The sequence below is a fragment of the Sander lucioperca genome, chromosome 7 (genome assembly GCF_008315115.2).
Source record: "Sander lucioperca isolate FBNREF2018 chromosome 7, SLUC_FBN_1.2, whole genome shotgun sequence".
Lineage (NCBI taxonomy): Eukaryota > Metazoa > Chordata > Actinopteri > Perciformes > Percidae > Sander > Sander lucioperca.
This window is the reverse complement of record NC_050179.1, coordinates 13,037,623-13,062,359: the sequence shown is the minus strand read 5'-3', so window position 1 is coordinate 13,062,359 and position 24,737 is coordinate 13,037,623. Positions and strand designations below refer to the sequence as shown.

Here is a 24,737-nt window from a genome sequence, read left to right as displayed (position 1 = left end):
AGATGGCAGTAGTGCAAAATTAAGGATGCAAGCTGTCGGTAAAACACAAAGAAGAAGAAGTAGGCTAATCAGTAGCTAGTTGCTGTTGTAATATGTTAGTAGCAGGTAGGACTGCTGTGGGAAGGTGGTGTCCTGCAGTACTGTTGCCAAAGCATTTGGATAAGGTAACTAGTTGAGGACAGGACAGCAAAGTTTTTGACACTGTATTTCTGTAAGTAGTATTTATCCATGTGGTGTCAAGCACACGAGCTGGCTGGCTAAAGTTAACTGTAACTGGAGCTGAAGTAAAGCAGTTCGCTGACTTGCTGTCTGCCATGGAATTTAGGTCAACTTCACATGCTGAACGTCAAAAGCTAATGCTAACCTGCTAGAACTGTTGTTTGCGTTAACTTAGTTTGTGTAACGTTAACGTTACTAGCTAGGTACAAAAAAAGTAAAATGCATGTAAATGCTTCATGTTAGTATTTAAAACACGCATGGTGATTAGGGTGCTGTCAAACGAACTATTGTGCGTTTGTCTGTTTGCTCTGGTCTCCCCTTTTTAGACCCCCCCCCCCTCAAAAGGACCTATCACCCGCAAGTGAACTCTGGTGCGGGTTGTAACGTTATGTGTTGGGAACGCAAAGCAGACCAGCCAGAATCATAGTAACGTTAGATATGTGGCATTAGTATTAATCCCAAATATAAACTACTCTTAAATTTACACGACCCATACATCGTGAGAATTGTCAAGGATACGTGTGATCTAGTTAGCTAGTTTTATGTAGCGCTATTCAATCTCAGGTAACCATGGCAACGCGTATGCTGCTCCATGTGTTTTGCAGTTCCTCTTTAAAAAGTGAGCGAAACATAGCGAACACACTCTTATTTGACAGCAACTATCTTCGCAATTATAATACTGATGTTTTTATGACATGAGGTATTGTACTCGAGACTGATATGTTGCCGTTAATCAAATGTTCTCTTTGAGCTTGTTGTGACCACCAAAAGTAAAAATGACCCTTGTTTTGTGTTGTGGGCCCAACTCAACGAAACTGAACTTGCCTGCACTCTTCAAATTGAAACCATGTTCTTTTCTTTGGTAAGACAGCCAGGTCAAGGGACATGGCTCATGAAAAGTTTCTCATAACAGATGGGTTGCTTACTTGTGGCTATTAGTAAGACTAGTGCTAGTGTGAGTAGATAAACAGTGATGGTGGCCAGCCACTGCAGTTTAGCCTAAGCAGATAGAATGTAGATAATATAAGTTTGGGTCATGGCCAAATATCTGTTCTTTGCTTAGGTGAGGCTAGGATTTGAGGACAGGTGCATTGAGTCAGACAATGGTATGGAGAGTTTCTTACATAAATAGTATGTATAAGACTTGTAGAGCTATAAGCAGTGATGACCGCTGGACTACTGAGTGAGCCATCATGTCTTTCAGATGAAAATGCCTAAACAAGCCAGTGGGGCCAGCCACTGCGTAAGCAGATATAAGTTAATGTAGATATAAGGCCAGGTCAAGCCGCAAAGTATCTGCTCTCTACTTGGGTGAGTGTAGGATTTAAAGGCAGATTAAAGGTATGTTAGGTCAGGGTTAGAGAATGGTGTCACCTGTCATGTGGTCCAGTAGATTCAAGACGGCACAGCCTGATACCCACTGTGAGGCCTTTAGGTCAACATTAGGTCAAAACGTAATTTAACATGAATGCTGGGTCTGGGTAGGAATGCTCACCCGACATTTGACACGTTTATGTTACTGTGTATAGATAACTGTAGTTTTGTAATAAAGAAGATTTTTCAGTTGCTGGACTCCTTTAGCATTCAACAACTACACCTACTATGAGGCTGTGTGCCAATTGCTGAGACTCTTAGAAAATATTTCTTATTCATTTTATCTTGATTGATAAGATGCTCAAATTTTGCTTGAGTCTAAGAGACATGAAAGAAACCTATGTGAAAACCCTGCTTAGTTACACAAGGCAGTGGAGCAGAGGCTAGCTAGAAGTATGCAAGAATAAGTAACTGTTACATGTGTATGTGAGTTTGGAGTAAAGTTTAAAAAGGTCTTTATTTGTATCCTTGCTGTAATGTTGGGACATTCCTTACAGGCTGGTGCTTGATTATGCGGCGAGGGGAGCACGTTTCACAGGCTTTCCAGGCCCCGGTGGATGTCCATGCCAGTGCAGATGGCCAGGTTTACATGTTCAATAGGAGGCCCAATGAGTCTACTGTATCCTCAGATGAGGAGCTTAACGTCATGGAGATGAGGCCGCGGATTTTCCAAGAGCAAGAACAGGACAGTCTGAGGAACATCCAGCTGCTGGAGCGGGAGGTGTTAGATGGTGACAGCCTCTACAAGCTTGCACTACAGTATGGCTGTAAGGTAAAGATTTTGGATAGTCACTGAAGTTTTTTTTTTTAAATCATTTCTGGTGTTGATGTCTTCAGTGGCACATTTAGTGTTGACATTCCTGTTTCTGTCAACAGGTGGCAGATATAAAGCGGGTGAACAACCTTATGCAGGGACAAGATTTATTTGCACTGAAATCTATCAAAATACCTGTTCAGAAACACAGCTTTTTAACAGAGATGTACACCGACCTAGGTGACCCTCAAGGAGAAATACCACATTCATCCACCACACCAGTGAAGCCTCAGGACCGAGCCAGAGCCCAACCACATCTGCAGGAGGTCACAGACTTTCTAATGGATGTGGACCACGATATTGAAAAACTGATTCAGATCACAAATGATCAAGATGAGGATTTCTTGTTAAACTCAGAAAAACAGCAAAGGTTTGGTTCCAGAGGACAGCGCCTGACCAGTCACGGCGCAGACTGGGGCATTCAGTGGTGGAATGCTGTAGTGGCCATGCTCCTGATAGGCATCGTCCTGCCATTATTTTATGTAATTTATTTCAAAACAAAAGATAATGGAGTAGTTTTACCAACAGATGGTGGTGGTGCTTTACAGTCATCCACCATCTCCTCAAACTCCTCGGGGACAGGCCTTAGTACAAGAGGACCAGGATAGTGCAGACTCAGAAAACCAGAATCATTTTTTAAAACTGTTGGGTAAGATGGTCTCAGAAGTAGGTGACGATCAAGATAAAGCAATGCAATACCACCATGTTTCAGTAAATGTCACCTTTAATTTTATACTATAAATGTGATGCTTGAGACAGATACTTCATTGATTGTCTTGAAGTGAAATGGCTGAACACTGTTCTCATTTGTGTGACCATTTAGGACACTAACATTTTTATCAAACAGCTTTCAGAGTACCGTTTCCTGAAATATTACTCTTGATACTATTGATCGCTGATCATTTGGTTTCAAAACAGTTGTGTTGGGATTACAGTTCCTCAGGTGCTTTACTAAATTTGAGGTATTAAATGGTTGTGTCTTAAACCTCCTCACATGACACAAGCTGAATAATTGCAAATGGAAAATATATTTGTCTGGGGGGGAAAACATCCGGTCTGTAGGCATTTCTGTGTAGACTTTATCACAGCCTGCCTTTCCACCAGTGCCTGTTGTCGGTATCAACAAGTGTCATCAGCGTCATATTGGGCGCAATGTTGATATCTGTTCCAATACAGTAATATATTTTTAAACATTTGCCTATGTTCAAATGAGAGACAAGTTTAAAGTTGAACTGTATTTGACATGGGTTTGATCATTAATTGTGTGCCTTGTTTGATTTAACTTATTTGTGGCTGTGTTTTGTGTTAACAGTAAGAATTTGGTGCAATACACATCTTGGTAGATTGTATGTATTCATTTGACACCTTGCAATATTTCAAATACAAGGTGTTGCATTTTGAAAATGACATTTAGTCATCTATAACTTCCCTGAATTAAGTGTGAGATATAATAAAAAAGTACTTAATTGTCAGGTTTATACAGTATTGCATGCTCCATCTTATGTTGTTTGATGGGTAATTGAGTCCACCATGAGCAGGTGGTGAATTTGCGTGGCTTGTCCAATGCACTTTTTAAAATCTGAAGTATTTTAATTTATGAAACTGGATGTTGTTGACATATTTTTTTTCAAGTCAATTTGAAACCATTTTGATGGAAAAATTGACATGATGGATGTGCAAGAACATTTTTATAAAGCATGTTCCTATTTGAATACAAACTTTATAGTGTGAAAGTGTCTGAAGTATTCTCTGACATGACGATGTCTTTTCTTTTGTCTGTTTTTCTTTAACTTATCTTTCTTATCTTAAACTTGTGTATTGAGATTATACGCACAGACGCACAATTTACTGGGATTAGACTACTGACAGCAAATCTACAGCTAAATATATATACATATTTTAATAGAATAATGACTATTAAGGACACAAAAAGGTAGAGATAGAGTATGTACTGTATTTTGGCGATATACCTTTTTGATTAGTTGCAGTACCTACAGTTACCAAAAGATGGCATCATGCACAAACTGTTGTTGTGGTGTTTGTTGTTGGAGGGATGGAGTCAGACAATACTACTAAAAAAAATTGTTTTTAATAATGATAAACAAGGCCTGTGGAGCTGCTAGTAGCCAATTTGGACACAATTTCTCATTGTATTTACAGTAAAATCCAAAGTATACAAATACAGTATGTGAGGAACAACTGCAATGTGATTTAGAAAGATTTGCTAAAGAGTTACATCACTCAAACACCATACAAAGGTTTTAGATCAATGCCAATATCCCATGTCTTGCCTGGATTGGCATTGAGAGAAAAACACTTTTCATAACTTGTTAGCTGTCAAGTGAAAGGGTGAATTTAAGTTTTGATATGTGTGGCATGATTAAAAACATGTAATTTGAACAGTACACCACAGTCAATGTTTTAAATATGAACAGTTGCATTTCTAAATCAACAATGAATACACAAATCAAATAAAACACAATGTACGAATTAAATGTTTTTACTCAGTAACGCAACCATCAAGATTTAAAAGGCCCAAAGGCAAAATGTATAGTTTTTTGCCTTTTCCGTGTAGAAGTTAAAGCACGAGGTCGGCACTGCAAAAATAATAGGAAATTCAGTGCCTGGCCCACGAATCTGGGTTTGAACCTGGATATTCTGGTTGAAAGATAGTATTACTAAACACTACTATCCAAACAGTTTGTACCCTATGTTTAAAGCCAAAACACACACTATAAGACACATCCTAAAGAGACATGTTCACTGCTGTAGAAACTTCAAAGGACAGGGACAGCTGAATAGGTTATGAAGTTTGTGAATATGTAAATCCATTCCTTATAACATTGAAGTCCTCTACATCAAACAGTAGTCCTACAGCCTACAAGGGGAAAAAGAAGCTATATCAGTATTTTCTGAGTCACGAGAACAAAAGTTCAGTAGTTTAGCTCTATTGCTGCAGAGGCTCTATGCCTTTTATTATTCCATGACATGAGACCCTCATCTCATATACAGCTCACGAACCCTGCTCTGATCTAGCTCCAGGCCGCAGAGCTCTGGCGTTCTGAAGGGTTTGGCTGACACATTACTGTCAGAAAACAATGACTAAATGCCTATACAGTGGACATTTGCTTTCATATTTAAGTTGAGAATAAATGACTCTACCTATGCACACTCTGTGTTTTTGGGGGATGGTGTCACAAAAAGGCTGGTTTTAAATCCAGCACGTTTTTGGGGTAGAGCATGCTTTTATGGAGGTGGGGGCTGAAGTGGAGGGGGCTTTCCCCCTTGAACAAAGCACAACCATCCATACTGTCTGGGTGAAGGGTAAATACAGTGAAAAGATTCACGAGCAACCCGAAGCTCTGCAGCTTTAAGAAGTTTGCACACTTGAGCAGCTGGCAGCGGGCCACTTGGCCAACATAAACAGCCCTAATCCTTTTTCCAAGGAGCTTTCAACACTCATCTCTCTAGCACATCGGCCACTGACTCACTCTCTCTCTCTCTCTCTCTGACATTCCTGTCTGTTTGGAGTTCTGCAGAGCCGGCACCAGGAGGCTCTGTGGCCCTTACAATGTAAACCCTATTGGGTTTATGCTGTTGATCATTATTCACTGCTAAGGTATGTGCCTTCCTTTGATTTTCCCCTGAAGCGAAACAGGTCTCAGTTTTCACTCTTTCTTAGTAGGAATGAAGGCTTAGTTTCACGATGTCATGTTGACCTGAAAGCCCAAAGAAATATGGGTTGTTCGTACAATTGGTGTTGACAAAAAGTAAACTGGGAACTTTCATATGGTTCTTCACCTCCAGACACTTTCATTCCAATCAGCTTTTTGGGGACAGGTTAACAACTTGTCTCGAATTTTAAAGCCAAATACAAATTATAGATAATAATTAAAACTTTACAATTCAGTGTAAAAAAGTATCAAAGTGCATTACATACATTTCTTAAATAAATAAAAACAATTTATAAATATAAATACATTCTACATGATCTGTGGGAGTGAGGCTGAGGTCTGTTTCAATGGGGGCAGGGAGATCCAGGGGTTTTGATTTCCTCAGCTCCCGGGGGGATTTGGCAGACACAGAGTAATTTGTAGTGAAATTTCCAGCACAGTTTGTTTTGCAGGTGGCTGAGAACGAAGGCAGGGTGTGGTGGGGAATGAGAGAAGCAATTTGCTGTCTGTGGGCTGTGAATGTGTTTATTGTTACACAGCAGTAGGTTTAGTGTTGTGCCGGTATGTGGTACGGTCAGGGCTGGACTAATGGAAGGGAGGCAGCAGAGAAGACATGGATAAACCAAAGGATTGTTGAAAAGGATTTAAATGAAATATATATTTTCATTTTTTACTTAAGTAACTATCTTTGTCTGGACAAGACTGTCCATTCTGCAAAAAAGAAGTTACTCTTCACTCTTCACATAGGAAAATATTGTCAGTTTGACACAGGAGTCAAAACAAAACGAGACAAAAACTATTTCAATCGGTGAAACAGGTCAGATGACAAAGCAACATGAGTGTGTATTCGAAGGTTCTCGCCAGAAGACATTTCAGTCTCACATGCTTTGGAGTGGATTCAATTAAAAACTCTTCTCTTTGGATCCCCAGCCAGAATTTCAGTGTATAAATCCATGCCAGATGTTACAGCACCACTTGAAAAACACACAAGGTGTCAAGGAATGAGCTAAGACTGTTTAATTTGTTTTTATCAGCATATTTTTTGATATAACATATATTTGTAATATGAAAACTAATCCACCAGAAAAAAGCCTTAAAATATGCTATCAAGAAAAATTTAAGTGGAAATTTTTTTCTTTTTTAATGTAGGGGACTATGTAGTTGACTGAGAATGCATACTATACTTTTCTGCATGCTGAATGTTATTTATTAAGTCTGCCTGTGTAAGTAAGGGATCATCTGGAGACACAGCTGGCTGGAGAATGTGATGTACTGTCACTCATGTTCCTGCAGGGGCGGCTGTTTTTCTTTCGCCCCCGCTGTGGAGGAACCAATTGTGCAGCACCTGTTTTACATTCCAGCCGAGGTTTGAGGGGTCTTCACCCGAGGGACGCTTCTAGTCAAACCACACAGATAGAGTATATAAAGAGAGAGAACGTTATATAGTCTTTCATTATTGTGTCTTGAATCCGTGTGACACCTCCAAGACATCAGTATGTGTGAACTGTAGAAATGCAACAACAAAATTTATACAATCTATGTGTTATAATAATTCTTGAAAGAATGAAATTACTAGTTACATTTAGCTTTACAACATGATATATTCTTCTGTCCATCATACTCACACTGTACCTCAACTTTGAGTATTGATAGAAAGGAACATTAAATTAGAAAGTTTAAATGTTCCAGATTTAAATTATTATAGCTAAGTCAAAACATGTATAAGGCATTAAATGAGGTGCTATAGTTCAGTGAAAAAAATAGCTTGAAGACACTCTTGTTGAAATGTCATGCAGTATTGTACGTCTTTATGGTATTCATAGAGGGAACCGTGAACCGGGAATAAAACAACCCATTTCAAAAACAAATGAGGGGGAAATTGTCAAATTTGGCAAGGCAAAATAGTAGGCCTAAATGGTAAATGGACTGCTTTTATATAGCACCTTTATACCTTACCGGATAAAGTGCTTTACAATTTGCTGCTCATTCACCCATTCACACTCATTCAAACACCAATAGCAGAGCTAACCATGCAAGGCGCTGGCCTGCCCAGTGGGAGCAACTTGGGGTTTAGTGTCTTGCTCAAGGACACCTCGACATGCAGACAGGAGCTGGGTATTAACTTTGTGATTAAAGGACAAACTGCTGTAACTCCTGAGCCACAGCCGCCCAACTTCTTGCCTTCAAACATACTTCTTGCATTTTCAAAGATTGTGACTGAAATCAGGCAACACATTAGCCTCAATTGCAGCATATGCTGTAGATATCTGCAGGTGACCCATGCTCCTCATTCCCAAACCCAGCCATATGTGAACTCTGATATTGTCAGACATTGCTGAGAAATCAAATTTCATTTTAATTACGGCCATTATTTAATGGCTGTAATGTGATGTTTAGCTTTGCGACTTTTTGATGCAATCATTACTGTCTTCATTATTTTCAGAAATACATCATATATAGAAATCTGATTATAAGAAACATCATTAGGCCATTAAGCAGGTTCGTAAACTTCTTAATTAAACTAAATACCTGTATTTGAGTAATTCACATGCATACAAATACTTCTCACTCATAGTTTGCATAATGTTTTGAAATTGCTAGCAGCTTTTCTTTAATTCTACAACTGTGCTACAATATGCACTTTGTGTTGCTTTTAATACTTCTATATTTCACTACTATTATTTTTTGTCTTTTCCTGCTGTATTACATTTTCTCCTGCAGTGACCATACATAATACAACTGATGTACTCAGAAAAATATTCCCTTATCAGTGCTATAGTTTTACAACTTCATGTGTGTGATATTATAACTATTACTTAAATCTATAGAGGAACATGCTGTGAGAGACATAAAATACTCCTCAAAGATATTCCATAAATTACAAAGTCTTTCAAAGCTGTTTAACATGACATCAACTGATTTGACTCAGGGTTTCCCTCTTTGTAGAGTTTTTGATTTTTACTATAGAAATAGAGAGAAAAAGCAATGAAGTCGCTGGTACTGTTGCAGAACTGGTTTAAAGACTCACAAAAAAGTTGTTTAAAAAGTCTGACTATCTTATTTTAAGCGGTATTGCTGAGATCATATACTCTCTCATATAAACTTGCACTCCATTGTGTCCTTGTTGGCTGCAAAGGACAATGTAAAATGTTGGCAGGAAGAGAGAATCCACTGAGACAGGCATGGATAAAGAGAGGATAATGGGTTGGACATGCTTCCCTGAAATCACTGGATGCAACTCAACTGAGCACCTGCTTGGCTCAAAGAAGCACAACAAGACATAAACAGGAGGCTCAATATGGGCTCTCAGTACTCTGATAGTATATTACACCTGCAGTGCTGATGAAGTTAACCCCGTATCTGCAACCACTAAATGTATGCCTCAGAAGTGACCTTAGCTTCACTTGCAGAAACATTCTCAATAGAGGGAAAACAAAGACTTTACAGTTTGTTGGGAACCATGAAACCAGAAATAAGTCTACATAATATAGATAGCGATATATGCACCAAGAAATCCATCATAAACATTCAAATTAACCATGAGGTTATTACAAAAGATAAGCAGGCGTAAATTGATTTAAAAGATACTGAGTGAGTTAAGATTTTGAGGAACGAATTTCTTTTCTTCATATCCTTCTCTTTCACTAGCTTGTAGATGCCAAATTAAACACGTTAAACGCATTGGTTTTTAAATAACTGGCCAAAAAGACCATTATCCCTTTCTATGTTCTGCCTTTGACACTTTTTTAAGGCCTTAACACAAAATCAGGCCTCTGGATCTGAGCTGCAGAAGTGTGTGCGAAACAGCTGTGTCAGACCAGGTGCAGTCTGTTCAGTCCTCCAGTTTCAGGCACAATTTATACCATAATTCCTGGCGCATAATTCGTATCTCCCCACTGCCAGAACTCTATTAAAACTGTATGTTTTTTTTAACTGGAACTGGAATGCCCCCTCAAACTGGTGGGGGATTCCTGTTATTAAAAGACATTTTTAGTTCTGTGGTTTTATTCCGCACAAGGACTTTTGGGGGTTTAGTGAAATGAAAGAGAGGATAATGCAAGTATGTACACTGTAGCAACTGTTAATGATATAAAAATCCTCCTCTGGAACCTTCATTTAAGTCACATCACACCAAGTGTATTGTTAACAACAGCTGGAACAATGTTGTGGACATATATATTGTGAAAACACAATATAACAGTAATTATGCCAGGAGACAAACATCACCCCAGCTGTGAGCCCAATACAGCAATTTGTTTGGAAGATGACATGGGTAATGAGAACCACTTGCTGCTGGACTCCATAAATTATGTCAGGGGTTTGGAGGTTGCAGGACTCAATACTCTGCTCATCCCTCTGAAGTACTTGAAAAACATTCATTGCACGTCACGCTGAGAGATGCCGAATTTCCTGCCATTCCCAGATGTTCCTGTGCAGATGTTCTCAGAGGAGGCTTTCAAAGGAAAAGGTATTTGCTTGTGAAAGCTGCGCTCATGTTTGCCGTTGCTCACACGTCCGCGAAAAAAGTTGGCGGTTGCAAGTTGTGTCTGAAACACATCAAGAATTACAAAAGGCCTAAATGACAGATACAATTAATGGAATGGCGTGGCCGTTTAGTTCAGTTGGTAGAGCAGGCGCGCATGTGCAGAGGTTTTTTCTCGATGCAGAAGGTCCCGGGTTTGAGTCCAACCTGTGACGGTTTTCCTGCATGTCTTCCCCCCTCTCTCTCCCCTTTCATATCTCAGCTTTCCTATCGAATAAAGGCAGAAATGCCAAAAAAAAAGACACATTTTTTTTTTTAAATTTTGTATAAATAAATAAGATACAAGAGGTGAAAAAGGCATTTTAATGTGTGTTATTGTGTTTCAGAGTTTAGAAGAGAAAATGATAGTATTTTGCATAAAGATAGATACGACATAGATACAGTTAATATAATGTATGCAAAATGAATTTTCAAAAATTGTTTTACATGATGACATTTTTTTGTTTGTCTCCAATGTTGGCCATTACAAGACTACATCTTATCTTGTCCTACAGCTGCATTTTACACTTTACTGACACAACCAACAAGTGGCAGATAGTGAATGTCAAGTAACGCATGGTGAGGTCAAACAAAGTTGATCCAAACATGATAGAGGACCCGGTCAACAGAAAGAATGGACACAGGGAACAAGCATCTATCGCTCATCCATGGGCTCACAAAGCCGCCATACGTGGGGGAGTACTTGTCCTTTGGCGAGTGGCTCCTGATCCAAGACCAGATAAAGACACAGTGACAGGCCGAAAACTGAATTGTAACGTCGAAGATTATTTGGCAGTGGGGAGACAGACAAAAACTGGCTGTGAAAGGACTGATGTAAGACCTTTCAAATCATAATGAAGCTTATGGTGGCAAGCTACCCAAGCTACCCAATCATTGTTTTTATTCTGAGATGCTGTATTGATGCCAGAATATGCAGACGTGAGAGATATAGAAAGATAGAGTAAACTGATCCACTTGTTTTTTTGTACACAGTCAGGTTTATTGGTCATTAATTGTGCTTGCAGTTTAAGGACACAAGCAGATCTTTTAGCAGATTACAACAATCGAAGCCAGTGTATAAACTGAGGGCAATAGGTTCTATTTTGTGTGTTCTTCTGCATGTGAAATGGAAAACTAAAAGTGTAAGACAACAACAGGAAAATCAGGGGTCAGGTCGGGTCCAGTAAAAGATATGCAGTCCGGTTGCTAATCTCTTACTACAGCTGTACAAATATAACTCTTTCAGAGCTCTATCGGTGTCTCCTGTCGGTATAGGTCAGAGCACAGCATTATGGTCTTATATTGATCTCTATATAATTAATGCCACTAGCACGGCTAAAAACAAAAATTACATAGTCAAACAAACATGTAAAGGCCATTAGAACTTAGAAACAAATGTGTCAGGAGAATCAGAGTGAACTATCTGAGCGAGCTATAAATATTATGTAATATTTTAAGTATGTCACTAATGTGTGCAGCCTGTCAAACATTTCTGTAACCATTGTTATTATCTGATGATAATATCCTTTCCTCAACATTATTAGAGACTTTTAGCAGCTCTGACGAAGGGTGTTACAGAGATACTTCTGCATCAGTAAACTCAGTTAGAAACCGAGAGAATTTTTTTTTTTAACTGTGAGCGTAGATGCACACCACTTAAATAGTAGCAAGACAGCAATCAGGATTAGTGGAATATGCCCCTTTGAGAAATGTAAGCACACTCTTCTCCCTGTGCCTCTCAGCCTTGTGATAAACATACAAGCAGCCCCAGACTTGTGTACAGAGAAAGATCATAGACTGCTGAGTTTCGGATTTGTGCTGTGGTCTGTCTTATTACTGCTAAATATTCAAGCAGAGTCAAGCATGCATAGGCTTTTTTATATGCAAATGAAAGATTAACAAACTTGCAAAATACATTTTACAGGAGAGTGTTTTCTTTCACCCTCACACTTAGAGTATTTATTGTCCCAGCAGGAAAACATTTTTACAGCCTGTACATGTACGTCTGAAATACAAAAAAACATTCAGATACACCCAAAATATACTTACATACACATATACAAGAATACAGATCTATACAACTACAAACAAAGCGATCAATGAGCTATTTTATTTTGGGCTACTGTGGCAAATAGGAAAAGATGATATATCTGTTATTAAATATAATATATTAAAGGGGTGATAGAATGATTATATAGGGTATTTCATACTGTTCCTTAAGGTCTCCAAATAGGGTATGTAACATCGGTTGGGCTGAAAATGGCCCGGGTGCTGTTCTATGCGCCCTAATGCAACCCTGTGAAAGAGCCCTGGATTGAAACGAGAGGTGTTCTCCTTTATATGGTATGCTCACACACACACACACACACACACACACACACACACACACACACACAGTCCCACCCCTCTTTACAACGAGCTGAGCGAAGCTGCAGAGGCTCCAGTGTTGCCATCTTAGCAACTTTGTCGCTAGATTTAGCGACTTTTCAGACCCCCTTAGCGACTTTTTTTCAAAAAAGCGACTAGCGACAAATCTGGCGACTTTCTGTAGGAAAGACACCAGTATTGTCCGGCGAGCACGCAAAGGTAGTTCTCTCTTGTGTCCGCCAAAACAGTCACTTCTTTCTTCTGTTCTTCTGTGACTGAGGAGCAGCCCCTCCCCTCTCTGCTTTCTCCTATATACAGCAGCAATGATCAGAAGGGGAGACAGCGAGTCAGCAAACTTGTTACGCCCGCAATCACTTGTGGAGTATTATAACTTCAAAAAACCACAGATTCCAGTTAATCTTATAATGGATATGTGTGTTGAGTTATTTAAACAAACGATCGGGGAAATAAACGCCTCTTGTCCACAAGTCTCCTGATAGAGCTCCAGCCAGCTCACAGCGGGGTCTGTGAAGGTGGACAGGCCGGGCGGCGAGCCATCGACCCCGGCAGGCACCCGCTGGCTGTCACATCAAACTGTGGAGCATCTGAACTCGACACAGTCAAACCAAATTTCCAATTAGCCATCAATTTTCGTAAAACGGCCCATATTTGAGCTCTACATAGTTGATTTCTCACATAAAAAAGTCTCAGAAGTGAATTTAGTAATAAAATAGCAGACGAACAATGTATAAAGTGTCTAAGATCTGCGCAACCAACATTCAGAACACCAGCTGGTCTCAGACCAGTGGTTTGTATGTACATTTTGGGGCATGACAAAAGTACAGACTAGAGCCAAATAAGGTACAGCCACCTGAGTTGACGTCAACTACTGGCTTTGTTGATATTTGCCCGTTTTCAGCGGCAGTTTCAAATTGTGAGATTTGCATAGGAAAGAGGTGTCAGTCGGACTTTTAGGTTCTATGTATGCCTATTTTACCCACCAAACTGTCGTAATTCAACTATGACAAGGTAAACTCGGTTTTGCATATCACCCCTTTAAAGAAAAGAATCGAAAAACTGATATCAGCCTAAAACGGATATAAATATTAGCTGCTTTGACTCTGAATGAGGTAGGCAGTTACAATACATGCTCGTACTGAAGTCTATTTATAGTCATTATTTTGATGACTTCAGATTTGATACATGGAGAAACACTGGACTTGCCCGACTTATGTCCCAAATCTCTAAATTGATTGTAATATGACGGCTCGCTTTATGAATCCACTATAAAATCACACTTACTCATTTTCTCCTCGCTCTGGTATTGATATGATTTTCCTTGTGTTGATATGTTTTTCTGACCTGATTCGTGCTCCCATGGATACCGCTGCAGTGGAAGAAGAGTGGGGGAATGGAAAACATGATTCCTTTCTACGGTGTACACTGTACGTAGACTGTATGTGTGTCTGTCTATGCTGGCTATTGACTCTTAATCCAGCATCTCAATGATCAGACAATAGTGTTTCATGTGACAGTTTTTAGTTTCCAGTTTGACTTGACAAGTGCTTTGCAGTCCTCTATGGTCAGACTTGAGACTTATCATAATCAGGTCAACATTTGTATTTGTTCAATACTTTATTTTATGACTAAATAGCTGCAAAACAGACTCAGTTGTACTTTGTGCTTTAAACACAAAGTACAACTTTAGTGTGTTAACATGCTAACATTTGCTAATTTGCACTAAACAGTTTAGTGCTAATTAGCAAATGTTAGCATGCTAACACGCTAAAGATGATGGCGAACATGGCAAACGTCATACTAAACATCAATATGTTAGCATGCTAATGTTAGCATTAAGCTCAAAGCACAGCTGTGCTTAAGTACAAGCTCACAGAGTTGCTGCCGTGGCTGTAGACTCTTAGTCTTGTTAATCAAATGCTATCTACAAAATGTTTTACTTTTTGATGACATACTGTAATTTGTTTTTTGTAATTTCCTCAACCTCAACCAAAATTATCTCAGGAATGTGAGGAACTTACAAGTAGCTATCTTTTAAGGAATTTATACCACACATTTATGGATCTTAATAATTCCAAATGGAGAATAAACAGAGCTTTCTGTTCACAACTGGTTTGAGTGGTAGACAGAGGAAGTGCTGAGCGCCTCCCGCTACCATGGCTTCTTCATTGTCACCATTTGGTTCTCCTTGACAACGGAGAGGTATCCGAGGTGTTCTCTCAGTCTCTTCAGGTCAGACCATTGAAGCCCCTCTCAGCACAGCAATGAGTGAGTGCCAACAGCCTCCCAGAGATAACAGCAGAGCGAGAGAAAGACCTCTGGATATCAGTGTGAGTGTGTGTGGGCATTGTGCATGTGTGTATGCACATGTCCCTGTATCTGCCTGTGGAGGTGATGAGTGAGAATCTGGCCCAAAGGGGATCACGTCACCACAGAGATAGCCAACATTGCCTAGCAACCTCAGCCCTCAGGCCCACTGAAGGAAGTGCAAAGTGAAAGCGGATCCTCTTTTTGCAAAAAAGCTGCTTATAATGGATCTTTTCAAGCAGAAAAAAACCCTGAAATGTAATAAACATTTGGTCTTTCTTTGATGAAGGATACATCTGGTGATATTCCTTATTTTTCTTATTGTAAACAAATCCCATGAAAAGAAATAAAACAAACAATAAATTAATCCAAGTATTTTTCTGTGTAGCTTGTTGTTCAAAAACTGTTAAAAACACATCAACGAGCCACACCGTTACACTGGAGGACATATTCCTTCTTTATGATGAACCTGGGCACTGTAGTTTATTTCAAGTCAAAACCATATACACCATCCTGCTGCTGTAAATATTTGCTAGGACACCAAATCTGCAGCTGAAAATAGTCCCCAACAAATTCCAGATTCACTCCTGTTTGAGTAACCTTTGTTGAAAACTTAAGTGCACAGGTGTTTTTGTAAATTATTGAGCCTTTTTTTTTAATTTAATATCATTTGTGATCTACGTCTTCAAGTGAAAAGGAACAAATGGGCTTGGGGCTGAGTGCCACAGAGAAGCTGGGGACTAACGCATTGTTGGTTTCGGCCTTTAGGAGTTATTGTTGACAACAAAAATTTAGAATATCGCCAACCTTTATTTTATAATGAACACTTATTTCTGATCCTAGTGTTTTACAATCCAAGTTATAGTCAATTTATATAATTAATGGTACATTTTGTATCTAAGTACTTTAAATCAATCGCATTAACCAAAAAGCTGTTTATTATAAGCTGGTTATTGCATTATAGTGCGTAGTTTTTGGTAGCTCTAAATGACGCTGAAATAACGTGAAATGGAGCTGTTACTAGCTGTCACTCTGCTCCCAGCCAACAGCGTCCAGACTCTGAGCTCATTTCAGTCATGTTACAAGACAAATTATTGTCTTCCTGCTAGACACCCCTGACGAGGCACGTCAATACTGCAGGTGCAGTTGGGCCTGAAATTGCTTTGTTTAAACTTGTCAGGTTGGAATGGAGATTTTAAAGAAGGATCTGTCCTCATTTGCACAGCTAACACGCTGTGCAAACCTGCGGAGATTAACACTGTGTTTTAGAAAAAGAAAACAAATTTGAATCTGAAATTTGATAAGTTCATAACTTGGCTTTCTTTTTAGTAGAGCTGTCAATAATTAAAACATTGTTCGCTTTCCTTTAAATAAGCTTCTGGTTTTCCAAGTATTGATGTTTACTTCTCTTTTCTCCCCTGTGTTACAGTGATTGAAAGGAGCTATTAAAAGTGAAATGTGAAGGGTTATGCAAATTGAAAACTCAAGTAAATCACTTTAATGTTTGAGTATATTCAAATTGATGTTTTCAGCAGATAAAATAGCAACTCTCCCCCAATATTTGTTGTATTCATGTAATATTTATTCACTTTATTGTTTATCTGTGTCAGTACTCACTTAATATTTTTTTTGTGTGACCTTTATAGTAACCTTATTAAAAAAAAATTATGCTTCTTATTTGATATAATAGATGCTCATAATATATAACATATTTTATTTTTTTAAGGTTAATTATCTATACTATGCTTCTGTTCTTGCTGTGGCACTTCAATTTTCCTGGGATAACTGACATTTCAACACCGTACAGTGCACACTACAGCACTTCCACGTCAACTGACATTTTAACTGCATTCACCTCTTTCTTTTCGACTGACATTTCAACTCCTTTCAATGCTTACACTTTGACTGCACTTCAAACCCTTTCAGATCTTCCTTCAACAGCAAAAAGCAAAAGCTTCTTCAGCTCCTCTAACTTTCCCTGTTGATACATGATTTACTTCAACTGCTTAAAGTTCAGCTGACACTTTAACTGACATCACCATTCATCGTTTTATACACTTGAGCTGACAATAATTACTTTCAGGGCTTCCACTTGTATCACCAATGCTTCCATTGACATTTAATATCCTTTCAGCACTTTTAAATCAACTGATACTTCAAGATCATTCAGTGCTTACAGTTCCTGACAGTTCAACTATCAGATTAGCGCTTCAAGTTTAACTGCAGTTCAAACTTCCTCCAGTTTTTGTACTTCGATGCCACATCAACTTAAACTACTTCAGCATTGGGGTGCCTGGGTAGCTCACCTGGTTGAGCATGCGCCCCATGTACAGAGGCTCAGTCCTCGACGCCGCGACTGCAGGGTTCGATTCCAACTTGCAGCCCTTTGCTGCATGTCATTTCCCCTCTCTCTCCCCTTTCAAGACTTCAGTTATCCTATCAAATAAAGGCCTAAAATGCCCAAAAAACTAATTCAGCATTTGAACTATGATGTTTCAACTGTGAATTTTCAATAGTAAACACGTACATTTTCTTTGGAACATTTACACTTTTCCAGTCTTATCTGAAGGTTTTAAAATTTGGTAACATATGTACTTTACTATCATATCTAAATTTAACAATGTAAATGTTTTTGCATTTTCACAGGTGTCAAGATAGGTATCAGTCAAAAGAATGTAAAGTATGACCGCTTTAAAACACTCCTAATGCACGGATTATACTGGCTTGAATAGTCTTTCCCCCCAATTTGTTCAGAGGACAAAGGGCAATGATGCACATTCCTGAGAGCAGCAGCAGAGAAGCATTCCATCCACTGTTTGTAATTGTTCGCAGCTGTAGGCAGAGTCTGCTTCCTATTTTTCACATTCACGGGTCAAGCTTTAACATATTTTTCATAATCACTCGAAAAATAGAAGTAATGCTCCAGAAGGAAAAGAGTGTTTATGTACACTTACTGCAGTAGATGAAGCAGTGCAGCTGTTAGCCTCCCTGCACCTCCACTACTTGCTCATCTTCTGCGCTTTGTTATTGTGAGGATGTAACCGCCATTTATCTATTTGAGCAAAGGGCTGTAAATAAGGGTTTCTGTATTTTCCTACCATGCCACAGCATGAGGTGCCATTGTGTGAAAGGTGCCTTTCCTTCTACCTTCAGCATGTCAGTTTGTAGCATCTGGGGTAGGAATACAATTTCTGAAAGCTACTACTGATTTGACTCTTTGCAATTTATCACACATCACACAATGTGTCCAGCCAAGCCACCAAGGGGGAATCTCTTTTTTTGAAATCAAATAACTCAAGGATGCAGCTGGATTTAGGTTTGATATTATCAATCTTTGTTACAAAAGATTTAAAAATAAATGTAAAAAACAAATAGAGGAAAATGAGTGTGAATCACAAACTGTTTTTCAGTAACAGCGCTCTCTCTGCAGAGCCACAATATATAAAATGTGTGTGTGTGTGTGTGTGTGTGTGTGTGTGTGTGTGTGTGTGTGTGTGTGTGTGTGTGTGTGTGTGTTTGCACAGGTGCCAAAAACATTTAGTGGTGTACAATACGTGCTTGTGTTGAGAGTGAATGCAAGTGGTTCTCCACTTGAGAACAGAGCGGCACCACAGTCAGCTTTATTGTTTACAATCACAGCCTGTAACAAAGCGTGGATCATGCAGACAGCAGAAAGACAGCTTGTATCTTAAGGTAGTTGTTTTCTAATCAGCTGAGGCCAACTTCTCCAAAATGGAGCAAAAACACAAACATGTATCTGAACCATTTGTAATGTCCATTGTTTCAAAGGGCAACAACAAACACGACAGATTCATGCTGAGGAACTGACATCAGCTGGAGCATAAAACCTCAGTCATCTGTTCCAAGTAAATCACTTTGTCCAAGCCACAAAATTACAGTTTCTCAGCTTGTGGGCAGGGGAATGTGAGTGACGGTTTTTCTTGTGGACCTTGGGTATGTTTTTAGGAACCACAGACCTAAAAGATATCTGTTGCCAGTAGAGGGTACTGTAGCTCCTAAAGTCTCCGTTTGAAAAAAATCTTGGTTATTCTGTCTATGAATGTTGTTTGTTGTCACCAGCTTGAAAATGAGAAACTGCAGTAATAACTGTTACTGTTACTGCTACAACTGCATATGGATTTAATTTTTGCAGCAAAACCTGCTCCTTCATGTGTTTTATTAACAATGATGAGTGACAATGGTTTCACTAGACAAAAGACCTAAAATTCCAAACAATGTAATGGTCTTGTAAGATTTTATGGTATTTCTTTGTTTTGACTGTGATCAACATTGTCTTCTCTGTTGAAGCTCATCTTCTTCGCATTAGACCCCCTGAATTAAACACAGATTGACATTTTGGACCTTTTTTTTTAAAAGCTGCAGTTTCACTATTTTACTACCTTATTGGGTGTGATATTTGCTTACATAAATAACTGTGTGTGCATGGCTATGTGCGTGTGTGCTCACACTGTGATGAGCTCTATGCTAATGCAGTGTTGTGGTTTGCAGTGTTCCCCCTCCTCTGCTGCTCTGAACTGAAACAGCTGCCTCGGCTGCTTTGCCTCCAGCTGCTTCCAAATTGTCCCGCCATTAAGCTATTATATGTTTACAACCATAGCATTGAGCAAGCCCACTAGGTGCTAGAAGCCCTGATGATCTTCCTCTGTTGTAATGGATCATTATCCTGGTTTCTTATTACACAGCTTTTGCTGCTGTAATTAGGTGTGATACAATTAGGCACACTCTCTCAACAGAGCTGTAAAGGTATCCGGCAATACTTTGTACTATCCTAATGTCACTTGGACAAGATTAACAGCAAAACACAATTCCTCAAAAATAATTTACTGAATCATGTATGTCTCCATCACGCAGAGTTTTACATATACTGCCATTAATTAAAAACATCTACTTAATCTAAAAAAAATAATGCATCTGAATTATGTCCCTTGATACTGTGAATGTGTGATTTTGCATAAACAAGACTTTTGCTCCTCTCTAACATGAGTTTCATATGTGGTAACTCTCTTTTATTCCTCCTGTCAGACTGCTGGGCTCTGGAGCTGTGGGAGAGTGCCCACTCAGAGGAGGGGAGCACGAACACATTGATCTTATTTGGACAGGCTTTTGTCTGGGGCACATCCAAACCCAAACAGCCAAGGGAAGGACCACAACAGGGTGTAAGTAATTCTCTTGCAATTCAGACACACTCTGTATAGGTTACAGACAGAGCAAAGCTACTTGTATCATTCAAAACACTGTTATTTCTTCATTCAGCGTGTAATGATTTATTTAACTGATATACTTGTTTTCTTCTCCTGTTCATTTGTTATACTGTTATTTAACAACATTTTACTCCATCTATGCTACCTCAAACTGAGCTAAAAGTCATATGCCAAAGAGGTGTTTCTCTGTCAAAAAACTCCAGCCCAAAAAAACATCTGGTTTATGTTATGACAACACTGCTTTAAGACGCAGCTTGTATACAACTGAACCAGTTAGCAGCTTTCAAGAATTGGATGCATTCACTGTATGCATGTTTCTCATTAGCTACAAATACAGAATATTACTGTACTTCAGCATGTTGCACATATTCAAGACATACCTATTTCACAATAACTGGAGTCTGTTTACTGAAGTGAGTCTACAGAAAAAACAACACTGAGTAACACAGACAACATACAGTATACTGTATCTCCATTCTATTTCTCAGTTTAGCATACAGTTGTCATGATCATCATCATCCATTGCCTTTCATTTCTATGATGATGTTGCTTATGTTCCTAACATAATAATGCCAATACATACAGTATGTGGATGTTATTCTGATATTTTTTCTGTGTGTTCATAATGGCATTTTTCAAGAGAAACGTTTCCATTTCTGCAGTTTATGGTGGAAAAATACCCTGAATGGTGCTGATCCAAGCCGGAGGATGAAGGATGACTGCTCATGAACTCATGGAGGAAAACAGTAAATAATCAAAACAGTGCTTTAGGGTGAAACTGTGGTGACCTAGTGAGTTGCTGTGATAGACAGGTAGACAGTTATCTGTATATACTTACTGTACACTACAAACAAAATTAGGGTTCCAGCAACCAACAGTCAAAAAAGTGTTTTTGTTTTAGCCTGAAAAATGACTTAAACTGTTAATAAACTATTAAAAAAGTGGCTTATTAATTTTCTGTCGATTGACTTAGCTTAGGAGACATTGTTATTCAATTAGATAGAAAGAGCCGATATACCAAACAGACCTAAAGACGGCAATGTTCATTAAAACCACACAGTACAAAAGTGATGAACTGAACAAACACAGCGCTGATTTTGCTAGACTTTCCAGTAGAGACGCTAAAAAAGTTAAATCTAGGTAGAGTGGCACTAAAAGAAAGGCAATGAGGTCATTCAAACCCAAATGGTTTATCTCTGTAAATGTGTTCAGCAAATGTCATGGCAATCTGCCAATTGCATGATGGGATGACTTGGCCTAAGGACGGTGGTAGAGGAAAGCTCTTGCAACAAAAAAGGGTTCATCCTCTGGGGGTCATGAATTTCCTCAGTAAATTTCATGGCCGTTGTCATTTGAATATTAATATTTATTATGTGTGGAAATGTTGGCCTGTTTGTGTGGCATGAGATGAAAGACCAAGGGGTCTCTAAATGTATTAGGAACCATATGAGGACCATGAATATACAGTAGTTGATATATATTCTGTGTTGAGCAGATGGACTGCTTCAGGGCAACACACACCAAAAAACGTTATTATTTAGCAGTTAAACATTTACATACAAACAAATGCTCTGCATATTTTGTCGTGACTGTCAGACATTCAATCCTGTTCCAGTTGTGCTCGTGTGTGGGTTTCTTCTGTTTTAGTAAGGTGAAATTATTCCATTTTCATTTCATTATTCATGTTCAAGGATTGCTCTAGTTAAAACAAAAAATAAATGTGGACATTTTCCATGGACAAATTGCAAAGCAACATGCTCCTGCCTTTATCTGCCATCTGTTTAAAAATTCCAATTTTGAATCAAAGAGCCAAGTTAATGCTCAACTGGTTGCATGGGGATAACATCAGATATGTATTCCTGCAGCTTTATGGTTTATTGGCTGTTATGTTTTGACTGGATCGTTATCTTCGGCTGCATCAAATAAGCATTACCTGGATGCTTTCAAAATTATTCAAAGTTAAAGGTAATTAGTACTCCATTCTTATCAGCCATTTGTTTTCAGCATAAAAAGGAAACTATGGGTATTTCTCAGTCTGTTTTGCTTTGTTCTGATTGTCCCCAAAAATGTCACAGCAGGGGAAAAATGGACACTTAGCAACATTTTCACTTAATCCCTTTAGATGTGCCTTTAGAAAACAAAAATAGCTATACAAAGTCTTATATTTAATTTGTGTGATTGCTGAAAAAGTTGTATACCTGAAGAGAGGTTTCACTCAAGAACCAATTCATAAATGAGCTTATATGGACAAAGAACTATCTAGCAGCTGAGTTATGCAGTAGTCAAGTAAAGTCAAGGCAGTTGTATTAATATAGCCCAATATCACAAGTCACAATTCAAGGGGCTTAACAATCTGTATAGCATACAACACCCTCTATCCTTTGACCCTTGATTCAGATAAGGAATTGAAAAATACCAAACCTGAGTACATCACTTGTTTTGTTAAAGATTCCTGGTAATAAACGCATACAGTTGTCTCATCATGTATGAGTCACTGTTTGCAGAAATCCTCTCTTTATTATATCCTTTTTCTTTTCCCAGGTGTCTTATTGAAAGAGGATCAACATACTTGGGGCAAATTGCATTTACTGCTCTGCCGTAGGATGTGATTGGTGATAGATCTGTCTGTATTAGGTAACAAAAGACTTGAATTAACTGTCTGTTAAATCAATAGCCTTCTCCCTCTCCTCTCTCTCTGTCTGTCTTACTCATTCATTTTGTGTGTGTGTGTGTGTGTGTGTGTGTGTGTGTGTATTTTCCTTATATATAGTATATATTTTTCAAAACAGCTCATTATACCTATTATCTGGTTAGAAAATATATTACTAAAGGACACGGTTCTTGGACTATTTGAAACAGCAAATTAGTAGTACATTAACATATTCGTAGGACAGCGGTTCCCAACATGGGATTTGCAACACGATTAACTGGAAAGAAACGCAGAAGAAAACACTCATAGGCCTGTTAAAGTCCTTTACGATACCATCAGCCAAAGACAAATATCCATATAATTCACAAATAAATAGGGCGAACACACAAACTTTCTTGTTGCACACAACTTTCCCTAGAAGATTTTCTTGTAAAATGTTTGCTAAATTTGTGAATTTGCAGGGTCCACTGTTGTCCTTTGAGTCATTTGTGTGCTATTTGAGATAACTGGATGAAAAGCAATAGCCTGTTTCCCTCTCTGGAGGCTTGTTGTACAGGCTAACAGGCAAATATAAACAATTTACTTTTTGACATTACGCAATAGCCATATTTCTGTGACCATGCATGCAATTGATAAAGCAACATACCTTTTAATGTGTCTCTTTTTACCTTGTTCTTTATCTGAATGTATGACAAATAATGTGTAGGTGTATAGGTGTGTTTTCACTGTGTGCATTGGCTGTGGATCTGTGTGCCTGCTTGTCACTGTGTATCAGTGGGCACTCTTAAGGTCAGAATAAACTAAGCCTGCTTATTTTTGTCGGAGTCGACAGCCTGTTTGGTGAGAACACTAATCCGGAGCTGTCAGAATCTGTCTGCAGAGATCCAAAATGTATATGACCTTGCTACAAAGAAGTATTTTTCATATGAAGGTCCATCTAGTATATTTGAGAAAAATGTGTCGTTCAGAGTTCATAGATTATATCTTATTATGAAAAATGTTTGGATAGAAGACTTTATAATTGAATGTCTTAACCTTGTTTATCCTCTGAGATTAACAAAAGTACTCAAGGACATTCTGTGGGGATTTACAACAGACATCAATAAACATGAAACAGCACCTCAACGGTTTTAAGACAGACTCTAAATCAAGAGAACAAAATGGGCCACTGAGGCGTCAAGTGCAAATATAAAGAGAGAAGATGATATGGCCAACAGGCCTTGTGAGTAAAGTGTCAAAAGAGTGTGAACTGAGCTTTATGGTTTCACAATATGCTGCAGTGCAGCATGTAATCCTCATTACTTGTCATATCAGAATTAGTCTATAACGTTTCATTTCCGGGATTGTTCATGTGTTGCCGGAAATTGCGCCGGATGTCCCTCATTTTGGCCAGATGTCTGTCACTTTCCGCTTTCTTTTTTGTTGGCATTTTAAACTCTGGTGGATTTATGAGGACTATGGTTAACTGCTCCTCAGATCTCTGCATGGTAAATCCAGACAGCCAGCTGGACTAGCTGTCCAGTCTTTTCTGTTGCACGACTAAAACAACCTTTGAACGTACACGTTCCAC

At 38.7% G+C, this 24,737-nt stretch overlaps 1 protein-coding gene and 1 long non-coding RNA gene across 4 annotated transcripts; both read left to right on the top strand.

Annotated features, from left to right (window-relative positions):
- lysmd4 (LysM, putative peptidoglycan-binding, domain containing 4) lies at nucleotides 1-3,441 on the top strand. Of its 3 annotated transcripts, none has more exons than XM_031283437.2 (3): nucleotides 1-211; nucleotides 2,091-2,365; nucleotides 2,470-3,441. In XM_031283437.2, the coding sequence occupies exons 2-3, from the start codon at nucleotides 2,105-2,107 to the stop codon at nucleotides 3,013-3,015; spliced, it is 807 nt and encodes a 268-aa protein (XP_031139297.1). In that variant the 5' UTR covers nucleotides 1-211; nucleotides 2,091-2,104; the 3' UTR covers nucleotides 3,016-3,441. The 3 variants fall into 3 exon arrangements, with proteins under 3 accessions (XP_031139297.1, XP_031139296.1, XP_031139298.1); XM_031283436.2 differs by having other exon boundaries at nucleotides 3-164; XM_031283438.2 differs by lacking the exon at nucleotides 1-211 and adding an exon at nucleotides 811-919.
- A 2,466-nt stretch (nucleotides 3,442-5,907) lies between these two features.
- Nucleotides 5,908-22,995, top strand: LOC116038278. The gene is made up of 3 exons (XR_004102079.2): nucleotides 5,908-6,026; nucleotides 20,339-20,472; nucleotides 21,180-22,995. It is a non-coding gene; the product is annotated as an uncharacterized LOC116038278 (long non-coding RNA).
- The last annotated feature ends 1,742 nt before the right edge of the window (nucleotides 22,996-24,737 follow it).